An 18362-nucleotide genomic window follows, 5' to 3' on the forward strand; every position below is an offset into this window, starting at 1 on the left:
GTGCTGGGCAGGAGGCTGTTGCGGGGTCGAGGGACCAGGACATCACATGCCTCCAGATCCTGTCCCTGCTCCTCTACCTGGTGTCCCAGAGATGGGGTAACTTGGCCTCAAACTGGATTCGGGCCAGAGTTGTGGCTGGGAGGGAAGAGGTATCCAGAGGCTGCTAGAAACCAGGAGGGCCAGGCACCAGGCACAGAGGATCCCTGTGGCTGTCCCAGTTTGGCCCCGCCCTGGGAGGAGAGGTTCTGCGGGGAGTGGACCGGAGGAGAGGACGTACCATCTTATCGTGGACCGTGGGGGATGGTGGGTAGTTGTAGGGGAACAGTCCTGCAGGGACTGGCCGCCTGTCTCCCAGGTAATCATACTGGAAGAGAAAGGGAATTGGAGAGGTGAGGGGGCCTGGCTGGGACACAGACTTCCCCAACAACTGAAGTTCAAGGTCAGGGATGTTTGTATCCTGTCCCAGAGCAGATGCCAAATTAAAATGGACAGCAGTTATCCACTGCAACATCCTTGCGTTGACCTGTCTGGTCCTCGAGATTTGCAAAGACAGAACCCTGTCTGCCCAGGATCAGTGTTCCGGGAGTGACCTAGGGATGGGCACCAACAGCAATGCTCCTACTTAGGGGTCAAAGCGAATCCCCCGAAGCAGCTCTCCCATGGACAGACCCGCAGGGCCAGTGGCTCCCCTGGGCATCATCGTGGCTCCTGCCAACAGTGTGTGTCCCCATGGGACACAGTGACCCCGAGTCCCAGATGCCCTCACACCTCTGCCTCTCCTCTGCAGACAGTAAGAGGCTTCTGGGGGATCTCAGGGGACAAGGAAGGGAGGGCAGGCTGGTGGCTCACCTTGGGCGAGCTGATGGATCGCCTCATCACGTAGGCAGCAGGGTCGGCATAGATGTCCTCGCTGCGAGGTGGCAGACGCTCAAAGCGGGCACTGGGTGAGCGGACGGGGGAGTAAATGCGGGCACGGCTGTAGGAGCCCTGGCTGGGCGAGCGGGGCACAGAGTGGGAGCGGGGCTGCAAGGACAGGCGGCGCAGGGAGCTGGAGGCGGCGTCCAGCTCGTCGTAATAGATGGGCTGCCGGGAGGGGGAGGGGCCGGGGAGCCAGACGGTGCCATCCTGCCGCCCGTAGCCTGGGGGCTCCTTCCACTCCCGCAGCTGGAAGGCAGGGCCACCTCCGTTGCGGAAGGAGTGGCGCTTGTCCTCCAGAGCCCAGGGTGGGCTGATCCGATCATAGGCCGGCATGGAACAGATGCTGTCCGGCCGCACCCCTGGTGGGTAGTACTGGTAATCTTCGGGGTACTGGGTGGAGTAGGGGCTGTAATACTCAGGGACCCTGCGGGACACGGGGTAGAACCTAGAGGGACTGGGAGAGAGAGAGCACATTGTGAGGAAGCCAAACAAAATGAATGCAACCCCACCCACCCTGCTGTGCCCCAGGCGCACCTCCAGGTCCTCCAGCCCAGAGCAGGGTGTGAGCAGGTGAATGGTGCCCCCCCCCCCCACGCCTGACCCTGGGAGCCACAGAGGCAGCCACTCCCTGGGCGCTGAGCCTGGCTTCCGGGGGTGCAGGGAAAGCTCCCTCAAACCTTCCTCCCTCAACCAGCTACCCGAGGCTGGGAATTTCACATTCAGAGTTTCCATCTTGGTCTTTTTAAAACGAAATAGCCCTGGGGAGAAACTTTAAGCCTTATTAGCTGACTCTCTCCCAGCATGAACCATGTATCAGATCTTTTCTAGAGCCATAAACAGCAGAAAGAGCAGAAAGAAGGAGAGTATACTGGGCACTGGGGAGGGCGACAGAGGAGGGACAAAAGGGCAGCTTCCCGGTTTGATGTTCTCGTTAAGGAAGGGACCAGTAGGTTCCTGGGGCTCATCCCAAGTGAGGCGCTCTCCCTGGGGCCGGCCAGGTGTCCCAGGCAGTGGAGCAGCAGTGGGGAGCAGCCTTCCTGTGGCCGGCTGTCACCTGCATGCGGGGAGATGCCCACCCCCGCAGGGAAGGAGCAGCAGCCCTGCTTGCCCCGCCGTATGCTACTGGACCAAAAATGTCTTCCAAATATTTGAAAGCCAATCACCGGACAAAGGAGCAAATTGCTCCAGAGGGCAGAACTAGGATCGGTGAGGGACAACACATATAAAGACTTTCAAATAATTAGAACTGTTCAAAACGGGGCTGAGTTGGCTTGGCAGCCATAGAGGCTCGTGGTGGCAGAGATACTCGGTGGCACCAAGGGTGTCGTAAGAGGGCAGGATGCGCGGATGGCTCTCGGATTGCACAGCTTGAAGTCCCCTCCCTCTGGGTGCCTGCCCGCCCTCTGGGCACCCTGCCTCCTCTCAGAGAGGCCCCGGGAGCTCTGGCCCTGTCTCTGAAGAAAGCAGACAGGGCAGGAGCTGGGCTGGGGTCCCAGTCCACCCCTAGAGCCTTGGGGCCGTGGAGGATTTGGATGTGCTAGAAATCCTGGGCAGGAGGGTCTACTTGATGTCCCAACTCAGCCCGGCTTCCAAAAGATTTCTGGCAGGGAATGCTGTGCATGTCACCTCTCCCCAGCTCCCCCCACCACCCGCCCTAGCCCTAACATCACCCTGGCTCCACGCCGGCACCCCACTGGGACTCACCTCCTAAGGTCGTCAGGCGGGGGCACCCCTCGGCGCAGGTTCACCCACTGCTGAAGCTGGTTCATGGAGCTCTTGCGCTGGGCGATTTTGTCGGGGTCGGTCCGTGGGGGGAAGCTCCGCTGGTGTCCCCCGCTCTCTGAGTCCTGCGGCGGGAAAGCTGTGCTCCCGGGCCGGCTCGGGGAGCTATACTGCCAGCCGTTGGGCTGGGCAGACCGGTCTCCTCCCCCTGGGACCCTCGGGCCCTCGGGGTAAGGGCTGCCAGGCTCTGAGGCTGGTTCTGGTCCGGCTTGGATGCCATTGGCTTTCACCAGAGGCTCGCTCTTGACTTCGGGCCTCTCGGGCTTCCTCTCGGCTTTCTCACAGCCCCGGCCATCACCCTCCCCTCGAGTCTTGGCCTCGGGCTCCGGCTTGGGGAGGCTGTTGTGGGATGGCTGGTGGTGGTGTTTGCTAGGTGGGATGTTCTCGGAGTCTGGCTTCTCGTGGCTGCAGGACACCAAGGGAGATGTTGTAAATGACCCCAGGCCAGTGCGGAGCTGGGCAAGGGGTGGTCGACTGGGAAGGAAAAAGGAGTGGAGAAGAGAGGGCAGGAAGGCGGCAGTGGAAGAGGGATTCAGAGAATGACCATTTTGTTTCCTAAATGCCCCCCAGTTGGCCTTCTCACTCCAGCCTGGGCAATCACCATAAAACATAGTCCAAGCTTGCCTGTGCACAGTTTGCTCGTTTTACCCTCCAGATCTCCTCCACGGGTCACTCTCTGCTCCCTCCCGCTGACCTGCACTGAATCCAGCCTTCGGAAGCTGCGGCCAACCCTGACCTCCCCCAGATGTGGTCTCCTCGGCCGTCTGTCTCAGCGCCAGCCCCCAAGCTCCATACACACCCTACCAAAGCTTCATCACAGTGACTGTCCTTGACGTTGGCTTGTTACGGAGCTTGTTACCGGTCAGCCCTGTGTCCTACACAAGTTCCTTAACGTCAGTGAGCCTCGGGCTCCTTACTGGCAGGAGGGGTGGACCAGTCCCTCCCCCCACAGGACTGTGAGATCAAACGTGCCAGGCGCCAAAGCTGTCACCTCAAACATCTTCGGCACAGAAGCACGCTGGCTCCCGGCTCCAGAACAAGCTTCCTCCAGGACTGATTGTCAGAACGTGAGTGAGCTCCACGAGGCAGGAGCGCAGAGACTCGGCTTCCCTTGTTTTCCTAGCACCCAATTCGGTGCCTGACACACATACCTACTTACAGTAAATATTTATGGACCGAACGAATGAACTTCTGGAAGTGCGCCCCCCCCCCGCTGACGTGAAGATGGAGTCTCGTGACGCGTTCCCTGCCACTTCCCAAATCCAACATATTCAAGCATCCTTGTTGCGACACTGCCTGGTAAACACTTCTCAGACCCCAAAATAGACTTGGAATCTGTCTATACTGTAAAACCTCCTTCTTCTGGATCCCTGTTAACATCTACCTCAAGATTCCACAGGCTGAGTGAAGACAGGCCCCGAGGCTGCAGGGGGGTGGCGGGTGGGGACAGCGATGGGGCCCGCTGTGGGCTGAGTGTCTGTGGCACGGCCTGGCTTTGTAGCCACACCGTGAGGGATGATTCTAACTGCTGTCTTCGAGCAGAGAAAATCCAGGTTGAGAGAGGCTGAGTAACTCACATTGAGGTCACAGTGTGGGCAAGGGGCTAAGTGGGGATTCGAACCCAAGTCCACCCTCCTCCAGAAGTCATGGGCTTAATGCACACAGCCAAGACTAAACGAGCAAAGGACCCTGGTCTTTGGCTCCTGGCCAGGCCGTGAGGGAACCTGACTTCTCTCTTGGCCTCCACCAGCCCAGAGAGAAGAGGAAGAGCCAGTCAGGGGAAGAGAGACTCTAGGCCCGGAAATCCCGAAGCCAGGTCCCCCGCTGGGAGCAAGGAGCAGTTTACATGTCCTCAGAGGTTCAAGCCAGCACGCTGGGCTCAGGAGGTCAGACACTGGGGTGCTTCCTCACTCTTCTTTCTCTGGCACTCCCCCCACCCAGGCCCAGGGCCCTGGAACTCACCTGTGACGCACAGCTTGGGGCACCGACTTCTGGGCTGGGGGGATCTGCACCCGGGCAGCCTCCCCCATGGCCTGGATCCAGGCCTCCTGCTCCTCGGAGCTCTCAGCGCTGAAGAAGTAGGTGCGGACCCCGGCGTGCTCAGCCTGTGGGGAGAGGCAGTGCGTGGGACCAGCCCCGGCCTCATCCACCCAGCACGTAGTCACCTGTAGGGAGAAGACAGCCATATCCACAGGACAGGTGGTCAGGCAGGCTATTCCCTTGACCTGCAGCTCTTCCCCTGCCCACCCCTCCCCCGGAGCTCAGGAGCAGGGTGAGGAGGACAGCCCCCAGCTGGGCCAAGAGCTCCAGCTAGCATACAGACAAGCTCTCTGGACCCAGCCATCCAATAGCCAGGTAAGCTCACCTGCCCTACCAGAGATGATTATAAACAGGAAGGACAATTACTACGCCCACTCTCCCATCAAATTCCATCTTTGATTTGAAGGGCAATTATTACCCGATGTCTGGGACAGATGACCCCCACCCTGCCCCCGAGCATAAGCCAGTCTTGGCTCTGGCTTCACATCTGAGGAGCTAGTACTGTCTCTCCTGGGCAGAGAGACAGCCAGGTCTCCGTATCCCTGGGCGTGCAAGGGGCATGCACTGACGGTTGGAGCACGCTACCTAGTCGGTGGCCGCGGGCAGGTGCGGCAGGCGGGAACCCAGAAGAGAGCTCCTGTCCAGAGGAGGGGTCCTCACGCAGTCAGAAGGAGGAGAAGCAGAGAACAGGTCAACCAGACACCAGAGGGGGAGACAGAAGATGATGTGGCAGGAATATTGAGGAGCAGAGGGAAGTGGGGAGTGAGTCAGGCTACCCCCTTCTACTCGTTTTCACGCTGCCACCCGATGGGACAAGGGTGGGGAGTGGAGAGCTTGCCCCAAGACAACTGGGGCTGCTGGCCGAGAGGATTCCAGGCATCCCAGTGCTGATCCTAGCTTGGTCCCCATCCAGCTCTGCAGCTGCGTTTGACTTGGGTTTTTGTTCTGGCCTGAAGTGATGCATCTGTCTATGGGGAAGGATCTTCCTGGTAAAGCTCGAAGTTCTCAGGCCACAAGGGAAAATGCTCCAGAGCTGAATTCTTTCTGGGACCTTGGCGTACTCTCCCGGTGAGACCTTCCATCTCCCAGGAAAAGCTGGTAGCCTGGCTTATCCCACTCAACATGAGAAATCCAAGTGATTAACAGTCTCAGATGTGAACCTCCCTTTGGTCTCTGACTCCGTGGGTGTGAAATCATGGGTCTCTCAGGGTGGGAAGGAGAGAAGATAGGGCTCTCCTGGTCAAGCCCCAGGGCTCTCCTAAGCAGCAGTGTCAAATCCCCACCCTCCAAATGCTTTCCTGGCTGGACCCTCACTCCTCTGTACCACCTGTCCCAGACACACGATTCCTATCTGACGGGAGTTTTTACCCAATAACATGTCCTACTTCCTCTGGCTCCTGCCCAATCCCACCCTCCAGCAGGGGGCCCGGCTTGTGCGCAGACGATGGGAGATGCTTCCAGCCAGCGAAGCTGTAAGGAGGCATCTGGGGGTTGAAACTGCACAAGGATACAGAGGGGAGGGGCCCTGGCGAGCTCTGGTGTGGAGGACACCGGGTTGTTGTAGAGAAGAGAGAGATAGAGGTGGACCTGGTAGGCGTGACCTGGGGCTGGTACCAGTGGGCAGCAAGTGAATTAATTTGCTAGTGTCTTGTGCGTGCAGAGCTCTGCTCTGGGCACCAATCACAGGAAAACAGACATGCTCTCTGCACTTGAAGAGCTCACGGTCAAGCTAGAGGACAAAGCATGCCCACAGGGAAACAAGGACAGAGCAAAGGCACAGGAGCAAATGCTTGCAACAGGGAAAGGCAGGGGGCCTGGGAAAAGACAGGGCAGTGAATGGGCAGCCAGAGGGGACAGTGGCCTGGCACCATGAAAGCGAGGAAGGTACCCCAGTGCAGTGAAGTCCACCGAGCCCCCACGGGGCTGGGTTAGGAAGAGGTTAAGTCTTTCTGCAGCAGGCTGGGCAGGGCTAGTGCCCAGCTCATTATTCGCCATCCAAGACTTTCACTTGGTGGCCAACAACAGGACAAGCCTCCCATCTGTCTCCACTCCCCACCCTTCCCTGGGGAAGGGCCATTGAATAGCCACAATTGGAACCCTTTGTGGGCCACTGAACTTGGCCCTCAGAGTTGGGTTTTAAAGAGGCAGTGAACTCCTTGGGGGAACGGGAAGGAGGAGAGGAGCGGCTGTGTGCAGAGAGCTGGGGCTGATGGCAGACGTGTGTGCGTGTGTGTGTGCGTGCGTGCGTGTCAGTCACTCGGGACGCCTGGTGCTGGCACAGCTCCGAGCTGCAGAGTGGCTGTGTCTGTGCACAGGTCTGGAGGGGAGAGTGAGACCGGCTGTTGGGCTGTGTGGGGGTGTGTGTGTGAATGTGTACAGTAGGGCTGTCTGTTGTTGGTTAAACAACCTGTTTCTTCTTCCCCGGCGGGAACTCCGCTCCCTGGAGCGAGAGTTTTATTAATTGTTCATTTGTGTTCACACCTCTGGCGGACAGGACCCCAGGAAACTCGGAACTAATCACATACCAAAGAAGGCCCTCCTTGTTCCCTAATCACATACCAAAGCAGCCCCTGTGCACGCTGCCCTCCTGTCTTCCACGATCAGGTGACTGGAGTCGGAAGCACAGAAAGGGGCAGAGTCTCTGAGGTCCTACAGGCTTGGATACTGACCAGGCGTTACCTGCAGTTTCTATCATCATCCCACACCATAGCTCTGAGTTCTCAGGGACTTGGACAGCCCTTCTCAGCTAGGGGAGGGAGGGCTTTCTGCTAAGAAAATGCATAGCTGGTATCCTAATTTTATATTTGGAAATGAAAAGGAGACTCTGGTCTTTGCATCATAAAATACAAAAAGGGCACAGGATTTTTATTGTTTTTAGTGGGTCATGAATTTTTAAATGTGGAAAAACACCAGCTTGCGACGAGCCAGTTGCCAGCCCATCTCTGATGGGTGGGTCCCCTGGGGGGGTTCCCAGGGAATGACACAGAGCGGGTGGGTGAGGCCCATCTTCTCGGGCTCCTGTTCTCCCAAACTACGGTCTGCGTGAGGTTCGTCTTTCTCTACTGTGATCAAACTCAACTCCTAATTTTCTCTAGAGATTGAAATTTGTGTAGGTTTGACTGGGGGTCTAGTTCCCTGGGCCCAATGTAGCTCCCTACACTGCTGTCTAGAAGGGAGGTCAGAACGCCACCAGCCCACAGCCCCTGTCCCTGCTGCTGGGCCATCGTGCAGAGGGTTCATGGGTTCAGGACGTAAGTACTTCTCCCCCAGGAAAAACTGCGGCACCACTGAAAACCATCTCTCTCAGCCCAGCCTGAGGGGACCCACCCAGCTGACTCCCGAGATAAGAGGAGGTGGTCTTGATAGAGCTGGGACTGACTCCAGGGGCCACGGCCTTCTCCCTCCTACTACCACTGGGGACTCCTTGGGGAGGGGGCTCAGGATTCTTCTCCGTTCATTCATGCCCTCGAAGAGCAGGCCTCCCTTCCGCACCTGGCCTGGGAGAGGAAAGCCAACTGACCTTAAATGTGTGTTTTCGGCTGATGTTGTCCGACGGCTGCACGGCGGCCACCCGGAAGCTCAGGAGGGGGATGCTACCCAGGATGCTCTCCTCCTTCTCATCTGTCGGGGACACAGAGGCCCAGGTGATACACGTGTGCCTGCTGAGTGCGCGTGCGCAGGGAGAGGGCCGGCGTCTATTGTCCCTATGACAATGACGATAACCCTAACCCTAACCCTAATCGCAATAGGCACATGTGGCTCATCAGGCATTCCGGTCCGCCAGCCACCAGCACACAGGCTGTACTCTGCACAACACGGAGAGGCACAGTCCCTGCAGATGGGGAGCCTGGCTTGCAGACACCATCCCAGAGCCTGGGACTATAGCAGTGGCTGGGAGAGAAGAGCCACCTGCCCTCAGGGAGCTTCCCTTCTGGGATACAGGTAAGCAAAAAAGCAGCAGCTACTGTGATGGAGGGTTTGCCGTCCTTCGGGTACTGTTCTAAGTTAGATGTCTTAATGAGTTTAACCCTACCCACGATTACTGCGATTACCCCCATTTTACAGGAAAGGAGGTGGAGGCACAGAGAGGTTAAGTAATTTGTCCAACATTACTGGAGTAGAGTGCTGGGTTGGTCTTCAGACCCAAGAAGTCTGACTCCCAAGCAAACACTCTTTTTTTTTTTTTTTTTTAACTCCACCCAGACCAGGGGCTCAAACTCAAACTCAAACAACCCCAAGATCAAGCTCCTGCTCTACTGACTGAGCCAGCCAGGTGCCCCTCCCCAGGAAGCCTTCTGAGCCACTGTCTCATCTATAGAGCCTCCCCAAGCAAGACGATTCCAGGAGGGGCACACGTAACGGGACGATAATGGGATCGGGCATGGCAGAGCAGACAGCCCCGTCTTCCGCTCTGGCTCCTCTGGGTACCTGTTTCTAAGGTTCTCCCAGGCACCCAGCAGCTTCCTCTGTCCTCTCCAGACAGAGGTCTGCCCTCCCCTTCCTGGCCCCCCATGACACACCCCTGCAGAGCCCCTCAGCCCTCTGGTCCTCACACAGGCTAACAAATAGGCTTCTCTGTAATTCATCCTGGATCTCCAAGGAGCCCAATGGATGAGCTCGTCAGCCGGAGCCACAGATGATGGGTGGGGGTGCTCTGTGGAATGGGGGGGCAACTCCCCAGTTCCCTGGGATAGCTCTTTGCTTCCAAGGGTAGAAACGCTGGAAAACTCTCCTTTAGGCATCAGAAGGAATCTCGGGGAGTATAAAGTCATGAGCACCCCTTCTCCCCTCCCTCATCACACGAGAGACTTGGCTTAAGGTCCAGCTTCCTCTGCAGAGTCAGCGTGGCACCAGAGGAAGGCTGAAGCCCAAGGATCAGGAGGAGCCTGGGGCCGCGGACCCAGGGCTTCCTTAGGAAAGTGGAGGCTGCCGTCCTCTGGAGGCGGTGGCCTTCTGCCAGGTAGTGTCCCGGCCAATGCTTACAGGGTCTCTTGAGAGCATCTCCCAGTGGATGGTGGCCCCCATCATGGTGCCCTTTGAGTTCACGACTTTTCAGTCTCTCCCCTCAGGCCAGTCCCAGAGTCTCTCCCCTGCAGAGATCCTGGCTTTCCGTCAGCTTCATTCAGACTCTGGCTCCAACCAGCCCTGGGTCCCAGAGGCCCAGCACCAGGGGCCAGACCCTGGCAGATTCTTCTCCCCTAGTCTTGGCGTTTTTCCTGGGGCTGGATCCTGTCTCTGCAGCCCCTTCCTGATTTCTCTTTTTGGGGTTCAGGTGGTAGCGACTCAAGGCTCAGGGACAGCAGCATTCTGGAGGGGTCACTGGGTACAACCTTTGTGAAAGTTAATGATTTACTGCCTTGCCCCTAGGAGGCCCAAAGAAGTCGGGGCTCTGCCATGCCCAGGGCATGGGGGAAAGGGAACAGGCTCTCCCACTACAAAACCCTTGCACCCTTCTCTTCCTGTGGCCCCACACCAGTGTGACAGGGCCATCCCTGCCCCCGTCCCTCTCTAGCTCCCTCGGGATCTCCTTGACACAACACTGCTGTACGATTTCAAAAATAACTTCCTAGAGGCTGCCTCACCAAAGTTATTCGGTCTCTCTCTCTTTTTTGAGAGGCTTGGGAGTGAGTGCTGGCGTGCGCACAGCAGGTGGACACCGGGGTGTATTCATTTACTCAACACTGATTGAGCACCTACTATGTGCCATGTGCTGTTTTAGGCACTGTGGCCATCACAGTGAACAAAACCGAGATTTCTGCCTTCATAGATCGGCTCACATGCTCCAGGGAGACAGGAGGAAGATCAGCACACAAGCTCCGATTGGTAGGTCACCTGCTAGTAGTGACTGGGGGCCTTCCTCCGCTTCCTCCTTTTCCTAGCCCATCCCCCACCCTTCACCCTCAATCGCATGACTGTGCTGTGTGCCTACTGTGTCCCCCAGCAGCACCTGGAACTCTGCCTGAAACCTGGAGGGTGCCTGGTAAATACTGTTGAATGTCAAGTGAGTGAGTGACCAAGTGAGTGAGTGACCATGTGAGCAAGCAGGCTCTGTCTTTATCCCACGGTCACGCCCCATGGGTGCTAGAGGCTATGGGGCAGGTTTGCACCCCGGTCCCCACCCCCACCCCCGTGACCGACCAACGTCCACCTGAAGCAGAGCCCGGGGATCTGGCAGAACAAGGAAGAGTGGTGGGCCCTGCCTTCCTGCAGCCCCGGCCAGCCCCAGGAGAAGAGGCAAGCTCACCTTTATAGTAGAAGAGGCAGCGATCCACCAGGACAAACCAGCGCTTGTTCCACTGCTTAACCCCGGAGCTGGCCTGTAGGATGCGAGAGGACAGAGGGGAGGGACTGTGAGCTGGGCATGGGAGGGGGGATGCAGGGGGAGGAGCTTGGCACCAATTACAAGGCCATCCTGCCTCTGGCCGCGGCGGCTCTGCTGCTAACAAGTGCAGCCAAACCCCTTGAGACCTCAGACGCGGGAAAGTGACATTAGATCATTGTCTGTAACCTTCCAATTCTGTCATCTCAGGCCTCAGCGTCTCTCCCGGGGAAGAAAGAAGGGGTGAGAGGTGAGCCAGAATGAGAGGGCAGAGGGTCGGCAGGGAGGGTGGGGAGGTCAAACTGGGAAGAATTAGTGGACCCCAGGACCAAGAACACCCCTCTTCCTTCACAGCAAGAGGGACCTCCCGAGAACGAGCCAGTGGGTTGTTCTGACAGGGTTGGCGACCCAGCATATTTCTGTCATGCCGTCTGCCCCTTAGGAGACTTGGCTGGGTTCCCAAATGTGACACTAATTTTTCTGTGTGATTTTGGGAAGATACTCAACTTCTCTGAGTCTTTATAGAATTAGGAGATTCATTCACAGAGATATATCCAATATCAAAAATAGGACACAGGAGGACGTATCAAAACGTGCAAGGGACCATTATTGCAACTACAGAGGAATCGGAGTGAGAGAAAGTGGAGGTCCTGGTGGGCGGACGGCGGAGGAGGCCTCACCTGTTTGAAGAGCCAGCCTGCCTTGGTGACGGGAGCAGAGAGATTACGCTTCATGGAGTGTGAGCGCTTCCCAAAGGCGATGGCCTTGCGGGACGTTCGGGTGGCCTGGGGAGGCAGACAGAGAAACCGGCCTGCTTTCTTCTCTCCCCTTCTCTGCTCTGTCTGCAGCGGGAGCTACCCTTGCTGGGAGCTGTGGCTCTCTCCACGCCTCGGGGGTCCTCACCCTAAGAGGACCAACTCAAGGGTACAGCTTTCCAATTCTTTGACTCTTTTTCTTACCACTAAAACGGGGCCCAAAAGAACCATCTGACCTGTCTCACAGCGGTATGGATTTTGTTGTTATTATTGTTGTTTTAAGGAGAAAATAAGAATTCTCATTTCACTCCTGAGCTATCTTTCTTCAACTGTCTGGAAGCTGGTCTTCCACTGTTCAGCCCTTCTCATCACTGTCAGCTTCTAGAACATTCCTTCAGAGTCACAGGATTCTGATCTCAATCATCCTCTTCACTCTAAATCTGGCCATCCCTGTGGCCTTGCCCTTGATGATGACTGATCCAGTGCCATAACCTCATAATACCGTGATAGCCTCAATTCCAAAACCATTCACTACTACCCTGTCACTTATTCCCACAGCTGCACCGTCAACCTGACGCCCATGACCCTTCGCCACTAACATCTTCAATTCCGGGATTCCCATTTCCTGACGCCATCCCCTCCTCTGGGCTTTCTCACTCCATTACTCAACACCACCAGCCAGTCCCTGAGCTCCTCAGTCCTTCCCTTTCCTTCTGGACCTGTCAGCCATGACGTCCTGGTTGTAATCATTTCCCTACGAAGCCCAGGCTCCATGCTGGGGCAGGTCAGCTGCACTCTCAAACACCCCATCCATCGTCACTGCTTGCAGCTTCTCTACAACTCAGAATCCCAGAGCCGTCAAATTGTCCCCTTCCTGCCCTCATGGCCAGATTATGGTTTATGATTACAGAGCAGCTGGAGGAACAGGACAGAGCCCTCCGGCCCCCCAGTCCCCAACCTCAGCCCGGCCCAGCCCCCTCATGCCGCTCCCTGCCCTCCCCCTCCCCCACGCCCTCCCCACGGTAGACCCTGCTCCGCTCCACAGAGATGAGCCAGGCTCTCAGACATGCTCTTCTTCAATTTCACACCCTTTCACCCAGAAAATTACTGTCCTCACCACTGTCGCCTCTTTCTCTCCAATGTCAGAAGAAGAGGTGGCACCCTCCTTTTCAAGGCCAACACGTTCCACCCACCATTTCCTGAGACTTTGCTCCATAGATAATCTCTTCTCCAATCTGTCTTCAACCTTGCCTTCTCCGCTAGCTGCTTCTCCTGAGCGAACATTCTCAGCTCTCTCCATCTTAAAGCATCAGTCTGTCTCTGTCTGTCGGTCTGTCTGTCTCTCCCCCTCAGCAGCTCTCCCTCCCTCTCACATGGCCACACCCACTGGACGCCGCACCCCACCCCCAACCTGAGGTGCCCTGAGGCCCTCAGGCAACACCTCCGCTCCTCTCCCTCTCTTCCTCACAGGACTAGGCTCCTGGAAGAGTCCGGATGTTCGCTCCTCACAGATGACATTAACCTTTCTGTCCTTCCTGAAACTCTCTTTTTGGTTTCTGTGGCAGGATTCTTTCCCCCACCTGCGGCCCCTCCTTCTCAATCTCCACTTGACTCCATTGGTGGACCTCAAACCAAAATTCAAATCTCATTTTTCTACATAGACAACGTATCTCGTCTGTACCCGTTGCCTCGGCTAGCAACAGTATGCTGAAAGTTCTCCAGCCCTTATCTAAGAACTGTCTCCTAGCCTCACCCCGTTTTGTAACTGGCTGTCCAACCAGGACTTAAATGCGTGCAAAACCAAACTCATCTTTTTTCTCACCAAGCCTGTTCTGTATTTCTTTCTGGGCTACTCCAATCCCCCTAGTTGCCCAAACCCTCCTTCTTCTGCTCCTTGTACGACATTTGCGCGGGCCAGATGAGTCTATGTTCCTAATGGTCCTCGGATCTGTTCTTTCCTCTCAGGCCATCCATCATCTCTTCTTGCTGTGTACTATGTATCATGAAGTAGGGTTGCCTTTCTTAAACACAGTGGCATCACAATGCTCTCTTAGCATTTCTTAACTCTCTCTCATCACTTACAAAGGAGTTCCATTCCTTAGCCTGGGACACAAGGGCAGATCTGTAAGATTTGCCAGGCCCATGACCTGCCTTCTGCCCCCCTATCCGATGAGTCCCTCACTGTGAGGCCAAACTCCTGGTGGTCCTCTCCCACGGACGATAGCGGACGTGGAGAGCCTCATCTCCCTTGTCCTCTGACAAATCCCAACTCATCCTTTAAGCCTAGGGCAGGCCCCCTGACTCCACAAAACCTCCCAGACCTCCTGGCACAGTGAGCTGTCCCTCTACTCTGTCCACTCCTGTGCTCTAAAGCTTGTAACACTGCAAATGGAACGGTTGGCTTTCCAGGTTCTTCTTTAGACTCTAAGTTCTTTGTAGGGAGGAAGTTGAGTCTTTTTTTTTTTTTAATTTGTTTATTTATTTATTTGTTAGAGATAGAGAAAGGGCACAGCTGGGGGAGTGGCAGGCAGTGGGAGAAGCAGGCTCCCCTCTATGCGAGGAGCTCCAGGCGGGTCTCGAGCCTGGACCCATGGGATCCTGGCCTGAGCCAAAGGCAGCCGCCCAACCACATGAGCTACCTAGCGTCTCAGAAAGTTGAGTCTTATTCATCTTCTCATCACCAGAGCCCAGCAAAGTATCTGGCTACAATAAGCACTTAGTACATACTTGCAGAAGGAAGGAAAGAAGAAACTGGGCCTTGTCATAAAGCCCACCCCAAACTGGGGAATACGGTGATTTTCTAAACTTTACTAGTAAAAATCCACATATAAAGGCTGAGATTAGGCACCCGAGGAGGTCACCCATCCCCACAAAAAGAATAAGCAACTCCCCAAATACTTCTCTTCCTCCTCGGTCCGTCATCGGCCACAGCTTCACCTCGGCTCTGCAGCCCAACAGCGGCTCCCGCAGCTCGCCCCTCTGCCATTCTCCTGCCAACCCCTCCAGGCCCTCGCCGCCTTATCTTTCAGCCACAGCCTCCCAGCAACACTCCACCTTAGGCTAATCCAACCATCTGCCTTCCCTGCTTCCCCAGCCAGGCTGGGAGGAAAACCACACACATCTGTGGACTAGAGCCACTCACTGTCAAGTCTATGACCTCAGATGACCCTTCAACACCATCACGCAACCTTTCACATGCCCCGTGTTGACCTCCATTCCTGTTCTCCAAAGCCGGGGCATATTCTCAAGTCCGAGTGCCTCTCCACCCATCCCACTCCCCTCTGCAGAAAACCCTGCCTCCTACTTCCCAGTAGAAGCTGAAGGTGTCAGATGGGAATGTCTTTAACTTCCTAGACCAACACTTCCTAACTTCACAGACCTTTCTTCTGCAGCTCAGGAGGAGGGCTCCTTCCCTATGCGGGCTAACAGCACCTCTGCGTCAGATTTCTCTGGTCTCCATGGAGATGAGACGCACAGCTGTCCGCTTCCTCCTAAACCTGGCTACTGGGCCATTCCCCTCCTGCTCGCACATCTCGAAACAAAACAAAATGACCAAGAAGACCTCTTGCCATCTTGCGTGTCTTCTAGATTCAATCCTCTATCCCTCATTTCCCCCAACAGTCAAGTTTCTTTATAAATATATATTTTTCAACATTTCAAATATTTCAGAAAAGTAGGGAATGAATCATCACCAGGTGTTGGGTTTTTTTTTCCCTTGATAAAACATGACAAATAGAGCTGAAACTCCCTTTGAGCCACTCCTCAACCTCATTACCTTTCTTCCTTCCTAGAGGCAACCGCTGACCCAGAACGAGTCTGCCTATTCGTGGTTACACACTCTACCACCAATTTACCTGTCCATATGTGCTGGTGCACTCGTGAAGGCCGCTTCCCATAAATGCTAGTGCATCTTTCATATTCTGCAACCTGCTTCTTACTCAACAGTACATATTCAAGATTTATCCTTGTTCATACCTACAGCGTTCATACGATTTAACTTTTGGAGAACGCTCTGTTGTATGACCAAACCCCTCCTTACTGTCTAGTTTCTTAGAAGACTAGTCTCTGCTCCTCATTGTCTCTCTGACTCCCCTCTCATCGCCTCTTTAGCCTCTCCGGCTGCCTTCTGCCCCCATCCCACCACTGGTCAAGGTCTCCAGCGCTAAACCTCAGGGACATACTCAGCCCTTATCTTACTGGACCCCTTCGCCACATTCTTCTCTGGATTACCTCTTCCTCCTGAGGTGCTCATTCCTTTCCAAGCTCTCGAGTGCCATATCCTTTATGAATTATTCCTCTTTTGCTGTCCCCCTCCAGCAGCGGTTCTCCATGGGCAGGGAAGGGGGCGGTTTTGTCTCACAGGGGACACTGAACAATGTCTGGAGACACTGGTTGTCATAGGCTGGGTGCTACTGGCATCTGATGGGCCAGGGCCGAGGATACTGCTCGACATCCTACAGTTGAGAGGACAGTCCCACACCACAGAGAACTCTTTGGCTCCAAATGCTGATGGTGCCAAGGTTGAGAGGCCCCGGTCTAGAGATGGGTCTTCTGCAAGGTGCTGGTAGGACCCCTCTTCCCTTCCTACTCTCCACTCCTCTCGCATCACCTCGCCTGCTCTGGGGAAGCCTGTGGAGACAGCTGGACGGGCTCTAATGTTTCCTAGGACTCCTGCCTGACACCTGGCCTTGGGAGCTAGACTTACCCGGACGCTGGGCCGCTCGGGGGGGACCTCGGACACCATGTTGTGCTTGGATACGTCACTGTTGGTGATAGCCGGGCGTTTTCCACCTGCTTTATTGGACATGTCCAAGGCCGATCTGATTTCACATTGACCGAAAGAGAAGAAAGAGACTCATCAAAACCCATGAAGAGTGTAGAGGCTCCATCCGGATTCCCCACCATGCCACCCATGAGATCACCTCAGCTGCTCCCTCTGCTCTTCTGAGGCCACATGCCAGTAATCTTGAAGAGTTTCCTCTTTCTTTCCTGTAAATTTGTTTTAAAAACCTAGACCTTGGGATTCTGGAACTCCTTTTCCTTCTAATTGAAAAGACATAATGGCGCAGCGGGCTATAGGAGTCGTTTAATTATCTTTTTTTTTTTTTTTTTTTTCCTTTCACGGACTGAGCCAAGATCCACAGAGAGAGGAATTTGCATTTGGCTCTCAGGGTCTATCAGCTTCCTACAGCACTTCCCTCAAAGGCCCCTGGGTGACAGGGCCACCTCAGACCTGTCTCGCTCCTCCAGCACCACCTGTGGGAGGCACCAGCCTGAGATCTGGGAGAGACTGGGAAAGGGGGTGAGGGCATCAAGCCTGAAGGCCCTCAGAAGCTCCATTTCTCAGGACCCTGATTAGAGACCCGAAGTCCCTCTGCTCTCCACCCCTCCCTTCCCCTTCTCAGTTGCAAAGTGTGGGGGTGGGGCAGCAAGCGGGATGGGAAGGTCAAGCAGCCAGCAGAGGGGCAGACATACGTTTTCAAGTTAAATTTTTTGTTTTCTTCTGGGACCTGGCCAGTCACTGGGTGTAGAAATGTGTTCCGTCTTTCATTGTGGCTGTGGAGGCAAAGAACAGACAAAAGTCATGTTAAAGATGGAGAAGCCAGAGACACTAACTAAAGGGTGGGCCGGCCCTGGGCAGTGACAGGGAGGGGGTGACCACGTAGGAGATGGCTTCTCTGTCCTTTGTGGGGTCTGGGCAAGGCAGGATGGAGGGCTGGGCGGTAGAAAAAGCAGCTGCAGTGAGGTGGGGGTGGGGAGACCCCTTTCACTAGTCAGTGCTAACTACGGATAGAGACCTCCCAAATAAGCCCCACTTAACCCCCTCAGTGGTCACCTTGGGAGTGTGTACGCGGGTGGGGGCAGGGACCTCTGTCAGCTGAGATGTCCCTGTGCACCAGGTTCTCTCCCAGAACAGCTCCAGCCAGTGCTCCACATAAAAAATTGCTCACTCATTATTTGCTGAAAGAATTCTCCGCATGAGGGGCGCCTGGGCGGCTCCTTAAGCATCTGCCTTTGGCTCAGGTCATGATCTCAGGGTCCTGGGATCAAACCCCGCCTCGGGCTCTCTGCTCTGCTTCTCCCTCTCCTACTCCCCCTGCTTGTGTTCCCTCTCTCACTGTCTCTCTCTCTCTGTCAAATAAATAAATAAAATCTTAAAAAAAAAAAAAGAATTTTCTTGTGACCTTGGACTCCTTCCGCTCCTGTTTTATGTACCATCTCTTTCTTTAGGTCAAGCCAGAAATCTGGAAGCTCCATTCCTGGGCTTGGGCAGGGACCCACTCACACTCGGGGGCCAGGGTTTCTGCATCTCAGGGGCTGAGATGCTGCTGAGACAGCCGGGCTGGCAGGCAGGGAGGTGCGTGCCGGCTCCACGGTCAGACCCAATTAAGGGCTGCTGGGGCCTGGCTGTGGGGCAGGGTGCGGGGAGGACAGCCTGCCAGGAAGCCGGGTCTGTGCAGACGCGGATGGGGAGCAGAGCCGTGGACGCCCCTTTGGGAAGGCTTGCCGTGCGTGGCTTGCCGTGCGTGGCTCTCCGGCTGGCCGAG

At 55.7% G+C, this 18362-nt stretch overlaps 1 protein-coding gene across 19 annotated transcripts in view; it reads right to left on the reverse strand.

The window, feature by feature from the left end:
• Positions 1-18362, reverse strand: part of PLEKHA6 (pleckstrin homology domain containing A6) — a 141735-nt gene that overhangs the window by 26513 nt on the left and 96860 nt on the right. For 14 of the 19 annotated variants that reach the window (XM_059147134.1, XM_059147129.1, XM_059147133.1 and 11 more), the window contains 9 exons: positions 17290-17370; positions 16520-16634; positions 11740-11844; positions 10985-11057; positions 8261-8361; positions 4663-4865; positions 2623-3105; positions 850-1372; positions 278-364 (listed from right to left, as the gene is read on the reverse strand). In XM_059147134.1, coding sequence (XP_059003117.1) covers positions 278-364; positions 850-1372; positions 2623-3105; positions 4663-4865; positions 8261-8361; positions 10985-11057; positions 11740-11844; positions 16520-16634; positions 17290-17370 — 1771 coding nt within the window. Of the gene's footprint in view, positions 1-277; positions 365-849; positions 1373-2622; positions 3106-4662; positions 4866-5325; positions 5426-8260; positions 8362-10984; positions 11058-11739; positions 11845-16519; positions 16635-17289; positions 17371-18362 lie in introns of those variants that run through there. The other 5 variants (XM_059147146.1, XM_059147137.1, XM_059147131.1 and 2 more) reach the window with 4 other exon arrangements.

This window comes from Mustela lutreola, chromosome 14, assembly GCF_030435805.1.
Source record: "Mustela lutreola isolate mMusLut2 chromosome 14, mMusLut2.pri, whole genome shotgun sequence".
Taxonomy (NCBI): domain Eukaryota; kingdom Metazoa; phylum Chordata; class Mammalia; order Carnivora; family Mustelidae; genus Mustela; species Mustela lutreola.